The 6,350-nt window shown below is 50.9% G+C and overlaps 1 protein-coding gene across 1 annotated transcript; it reads right to left on the reverse strand.

The window, feature by feature from the left end:
- Positions 1 to 14: 14 nt before the first annotated feature.
- On the reverse strand, positions 15 to 3,716 carry LOC148271160 (uncharacterized; the record flags this gene model as incomplete). The annotated part of the gene is made up of 2 exons (XM_088241762.1): positions 3,248 to 3,716; positions 15 to 2,647 (listed from the first exon to the last, which is right to left on the reverse strand). Coding segments are annotated over exons 1-2 (3,102 nt in total), but the record flags the coding sequence as incomplete, so codon positions are not given.
- Positions 3,717 to 6,350: the final 2,634 nt, after the last annotated feature.

The following is a 6,350-nucleotide window of genomic DNA, read 5'->3' on the forward strand; positions in this document are numbered from 1 at the left end:
TCCCCTATGGTGACTGCTGTATTGGCCCGGTCGTCGGCCTTTACTTCTTCCAGGACATCTGGTTTGTTTGAAGCCCACCCGGTGAGCCGGAACCCGCCATTGCCGAGTACGAGGGTAACATCTCGTACCAGGCTTGCAGCTGTTTCTTCGCTGTCTGTGGCGTCTAGGTAGTCATCCATGTACATATTGTGCTCGATCGCCTCTGCTGCGGCGGGAAATTCTTTCGCGTGTGCTCGTGCGACTGTGTTTCGCACGAATTGCGCGCTGCTGGGTGAGCACTTCGCTCCAAACATCATGGACGCGAAGACAAACGTGTCGGGCTCCTGCCCGTCCTGCGTCCGCCATAGGAACCGCTGCGATTGCTGGTCGGCTTCCCGGATTCTTATCCGCAGGAACATCTCCCGTATGTCGGCCGCGATGGCTACTCGTCCCTCTCTGAAGCGGATCACGTTTCCGAGGAGGGATGAAAGCAGGTCAGGTCCCGTCAGTAGATGGTCGTTCAACGCCGTCCTCTGGAACTGGGCGGCGGCGTCGAACACGACCCTTATCTTGCCAGGCTTGTTGGGGTTTGTCACCGCGAAGTGGGGCAGGTACCATTTGCGCGAATGGTGGGCGTCTACCTCCTCGCGGCTTAGTTTGACGGCGTATCCCTTTTCAATGTAGTCCGCCATCTTGGCGCGATATGCGATCGCCAGTATCGGATCCTTCCGTAGTTTATTTTCCAGGGAGTGCAGCCGCTTCATGGCTGCTTGCCGGTTGCAGGGCAAAGAATCTCCGTCTTTCGCCCACAGTAAACCGGTCTCCCATCGTCCGGATGGTAGTTGTGTGGTTGAGCTGCTCATGAGCTCCGCCGCTCGCACATCTGCGGCGCGGCAACGTTCCAGGGTGGTTACACCTAGCGAGTCAACGGCGAAGCTCTTCTTTACCAGTTCCGCTAAGTCCCTTTCACCCTGGCCGTCTGGGGGTAATTCAAAGGCGGGGTGCACAGCCCCGCCGTAGGTGACGGCTCCTAGGGCCGTCTCGATGGTTAGCCGCCCGTCCTCTTGTAGGACTGGCGGGCCTGTAGATACCATTAGGGTGGCGTAATCAAGACCGATTAACATCTTCGGCTTGATGCCTGGCCCGTGTGTCTTGGTGCTCTTTCGGTTGCGGTGCGGCAGATCCATGACCCGCACCGTCTGTGCCTGGACACCAAATTCTTTGTTTCCTTTAACGAGGATTACGGATACACGCTGTGACTGTAGCGTGTCCGTGTTCCCACTGGCACCGATGAGTCTCAACTCCTCGCAGGCCCCGGTGGCGCCCACTGCACGGGCGACATCCTCCTCGAGGAGAGTTACCGATGAACCCTCGTCTAGTAGTGCGTGGATCTCCATTGACCCACGCGGGCCCTTCAAGGTTACTGGCACTACCTTGAAGGTCACTGGGACTTCCGTCCGCCTTGTCAATAAGACTTGCTCGTTCGGCGTACTGTCCACTCTCTCGCGGTGTAGCGACCGATGATGCCGCCCGTGGCACTCGTCGCACTTCGCCGCTTCACAGGTGGTCGTTTTGTGTCCCGGTTCCAGGCATCCGTAGCACACGAACTTGGCACGCACAATTGTCCACCTCTCCTCTACCGTTTTCCGGAGAAACTTCCGGCATTGTCCGAATGCGTGTCCACTCATGTCGCAGAACAGGCATTTTTTGTCCTGAGTGAGAAACACGTGCCTTTCTTGGGTACGCCTTTTCTCCACTCGGGCGGGTTCCGTGCTGATCCCGATGCAACCCGCATTCGGTATTGCACCGGTCAGTCTCGCTAGCCACAGTGCCAGATCCCTGGGGGTAGCTTTTCTCACGGTATCCGCTCGTGACATAATCCACATCATCCTCTCGACTCGTGGCAGCTTCTGAGTCATCTCGGACAGAAGCTTCGGGGAGGAGAGGTGGCTTCCATCGAGGCCCTCTACGGTCGATACGACGTTTCTTATCGCGACCGCGTAGTCCGTCAGGGCCTCCAGGGATGCGTTGTCGGCCAGTTTAGGGAGTTTTCTTATCCGCTCCAGTACTCTGTCCACGACGATCTCCGGGTGTCCAAAGGCGGCCTCTAACATCTTCACAATGTCCGGCACATTTCGGGGATCTACCAGCAAAGACGACACTGTGGCCTTGGCCCGTCCTGTGAGGGCTCGTTGCAGACGGAGAATGTTCTCCGCGTTTGTAAGGGAGCACATCTGTGTCGATTGATCAAATTGCGCCTTAAATATTCGCCATTCTAGCGGGTCGCCGGAGAATTGCGGTAGATCCCTAGCGCCGGTTTGCCTCGCCATGAACGTGTGCCACTCCGGCGGCTGTCTGTATTTTGTCACAGGCTCGCCGGTGGCACCCGGCGGCATGTATTCCGTGGGTAGCCCCTCTTGTACCCACGCGCTCACCGGGTCACGAAACTCGTAGCCCCCCAGTGGTATAGTACGTGCCGCTACGGGCTCGCCTGGCCCGGCGGCGTAGCGTACGTCGGCGTCCTCCCTTCGGCTGTGTGCAGGTGGCGCCTCATTGTCCCGATGCCGCTCATTGTAGCGGCCTTGTAAATGTGCGTTTGTCGCTCCGGCGTAGGCCGGCTCAGCGGCGTAGCGTGTGTTGGCGGGCTCCTTCATCCTGGAGTCCGTCTCTGCGACCGGGTGCCTCCGTGGCACCCCGTCTCTCACCCGGCCGCTGTCGTAGTGGCTCGGCGGAAATGTGTACGCCGCTCCGGTGTCCTCCGGATCAGCGGCGTAGCGTGTGTTGGCGGCCTCCTTCGTCCTGGAGTCCGCCTCTGCGACCGGGTGCCTCCGTGGCACCCCGTCTCTCACCCGGCCGCTGTCGTAGTGGCTCGGCGGAAGTGTGTACGCCGCTCCGGTGTCCTCCGGATCAGCGGCGTAGCGTGCGGTGGCGGCCTCCCTTGCTCTGAAGGCTGCTTCCGTGTCGGCGACAGGGCGCTTCCATGCGGCCCCGTCTCTCACCCGGCCGCTGTCGTAGTGGCTCGGTGGATGGATGTACGCCGCTCCGGTGTCCTCCGGATCAGCGGCGTAGCGTGTGGTGTGGCGTGCGGCGGCGGCCTCCCTTGTGCTGAAGGCTGCTTCCGCGTCGGTGACAGGGCGCTTCCAAGCGGCCCCGTCTCTCGCCCGGCTGCTGTCGTAGTGGCTCGGCTGCTGGATGTACGCCGCTCCGGTATCCTCCGGATCAGCGGCGTAGCGTGCGGCGTGGCGTGCGGCGGCAGCCTCCCTCGTACTGAGGGCTGCGTCGGTCCTAGACGCGTCTGACGTCAGCGGCAGCGGCTTGTGAGCCGGTTCCGACGTCCCGTGCGATGTGAGGTCCCTCTCGATGGTGGGCGTGAGGGGGGTTGCCATGTCTCGTCTGGCGTCCTCTCTCGCGTTGGCGGCCTTCAGCGCGGCGATGATCTCGTTGAGGCTGCTCACCTGCCTCTCGTGATGCGCCTCGCGTTCCTCCATCTGTCGGCGAAATGTCGCCGATGAGATGGACCGCTCCGAGGGTGCGGATTCCTCGTCCGAGTCCTTTTGTTCCTCCAGAAGTCCTTGATGAGGCTCCTCCTGGCAGTCGTGTGAAGGCCCTGGCTGGGGCTCCTCCTGATGTGCTCGTACAGACCCCGGTTGGGGCTCCTGAAGCTCCTCTTCGTGCTCCGTGCCGGCGTCTCGACGCGTTCCCGAACGCGTCGACACAGGCGATCTGTTGACCGGCATGCTGTAGGTGTGTTGTAGACTGGAGACCACTGGCGACGATCCTTAGCTCCGAAGGACCAAATGTAACGTACGCGTTACCACGATGAAAGTTTCGCCGGTTCGTCACCCGCGTCTGCCGCAGTCAAGCTTCCCGGCGTAAGTGGGAAGCCGCCCTCCCAGACAGAGCCAAAGACAAAGTCGGAAGGTAGGAGCACAGCTGCGCCGACCGCAAGTCAACCTCAATAGCCCTGAAAAGGACTTTCCACCCGGTCCAAGTGGTGCAGAGAGGCGAAGGCAGTCAGCAGGCAGAGCGGAGCGAAGAGCGAAGTGCAGGAAGGCGAACAGGACGGAGAACGGAATAAAACACGTGTGAACTGTTCAGAGTTAGGAACTCAACTGATTTAATATTTCCATTTGACCGCCTTATAAAGCGGTGCGCGTCGAGCTCCGTGAGTCGGCCATCCCACCCGCGCCGGCTGCCTCGGAGTGGTGGGGGTAATCTTTCCCCGCCACTCGCTACATGCCGCCGGCCGCAGGTGGCGTAAATACGGGCGCTCAATGCCCGTACGGGCCATTTCGTCGGCAGCCGCGACGCGCGCAACATGACATTTACATAATATATTTTTATACATTTTATTCATTTTAACCTAGCTATTTTTCCCCGGTAATACTGAGGCCAGGCTCGAAAGTGACCATTTTATCTTTATTGAGAGCCCAGCCGTCAGTTCTATACATTTACCGGGGATCCTTTCTAATTATTGTATTATTTTAATTTATTTGATTTTACGCGTCCGGAACACAAACATTAAATGTAACAAAAAAAAAAATAATAATAATTTCAAGTGAGAAAATAATAATTGTTTACATTTGCGCTTTCCATGGAGGTAACAAATTGAATGTACACTCCGAGCCATCCACGCACACACATGAACGCATATATAAAACATACACAAACATATACATTACATAGCATAAACCACTCAAGATGCACATTCAGCAACTATCATAAATAATCGACCCCATGAAGAAGTTTTCTGTACAAATGCAACGTGCAGTTAAAAATGTCTACATCAATACTGAGTCCATTATAATTTCTACAGGTACGTCTAATGAATGAATTCGAGGTATAATTGTTTTTACAAGTTGGTACATAAAAAAGGGAATTTAATCTAGTATAGCGAAGAGGACAACGGAAACCAATATTTTGTAAAAGAAACGGCAAATCAACTATATTATTTAGAATTATGAAAAGAAAAGTTGAATCACATGTAAGGCGCCATTTTTGTAGTGATTCTGTATTAAAATTAATCAAAGATGCGCTGTAATCATTTTCAATGTTGCCAAAACAATATTCCAGGCTCCTTACAAATTTCTTTTGAATGTTCTGAATTTAATGAATATATACATTATACTGAGGGGACCATACTAATAAGCGAATTCGAGTTGACTACGCACATAAGTATAGTAAAGAAGTTTGAGTGAATTTGGTGATGAGAATGGCTTTGAGATTCGTAAGATAAACCTTAGAAGTCTATACGTCTTATCCACTAATATAGGTTTTGTATATTTTTAATAGCATATTCTATGTTATATATGAGAAGGCTTTTTTTATCAAGCAGATAATTGAATTGGATTTTTATGATAATGATGAATCTTAACCTACTTAGGGGTGCGAATTCATATTCAAAACACATTTTATTTATTTATTTATACTTTTACATTGTTTGTATTCTTTTTTTATACAGAATAATGTTCCCTCACTGGGGTGTCCCGTGCCAAGGGAAACATTTTACAAAAATGTGAAACATGCCTAAGATAATAATATTTAACAAAGTAATGAAATATATTTAACAAAGTTAAAAAAATTAACAAAATAAGAACAATAAAAAAAAACGTAATTAAACCAATTAACCTGATTATAATTAACAAAATAAACAAAATAAAAAACAAAAATATTCATAAAAAAACATAACCAATTTATATAGACTAATTAATAAAATTCATAAACAGTGCATACATTTTACATATTTGGCTTGATCCACTCATCGATCCGTGCGCAACCCACCTCCACTATCTATTTCTTAATAGCAATTTTATATTTTGAGAACTTACTTATTGTCCTTATGGATAATGGAAGTAGATTGTACACTTTAACAGAGTAGTAGGTCAATCCTCTTTGACCGAAGGTTGTATTTAATTTTTTATTTTTTTGCAGCATCAGGATGGAGTATCTAGTAACTATTGTATTTGTAACGGAAGGTAGAGAATAATGTTTACGTGCGTATAGTAACAAAGCTTTTGCATAAAGTTGTTTTATAGAATTTACATTGAGATTTTCAAATATACCGAGGGAGCTAGTTCTGATTGGGACTCTTGGGATAATTTTTATTAAAGCTTTTTGTCCAATTATTATTTGCTTGATCAGTGTGTCATTTGCACATCCCCATCCAATTATCCCATATTCCAAAACTGATTGAGACATCTTACATCAATTTGGATCTATACAAAAATCAATGTAAGTTTTTGAATATCCTCTGCTGGACGGTAAACAAATCAAGTTTAGGTAAAGATTCTGGTTAGTGTATGGCATCCTCAAGCGCTTTTATTCATACTGTCATAGTCTAAAATTGAATCTTGATGCCTTTTTCAGCTCCA

The sequence above is a fragment of the Micrasema longulum genome, unplaced genomic scaffold (assembly GCF_059751315.1).
Source record: "Micrasema longulum isolate JH-2025_06_02 unplaced genomic scaffold, ASM5975131v1 h1tg003056l, whole genome shotgun sequence".
Classification (NCBI taxonomy): Eukaryota; Metazoa; Arthropoda; class Insecta; order Trichoptera; family Brachycentridae; genus Micrasema; species Micrasema longulum.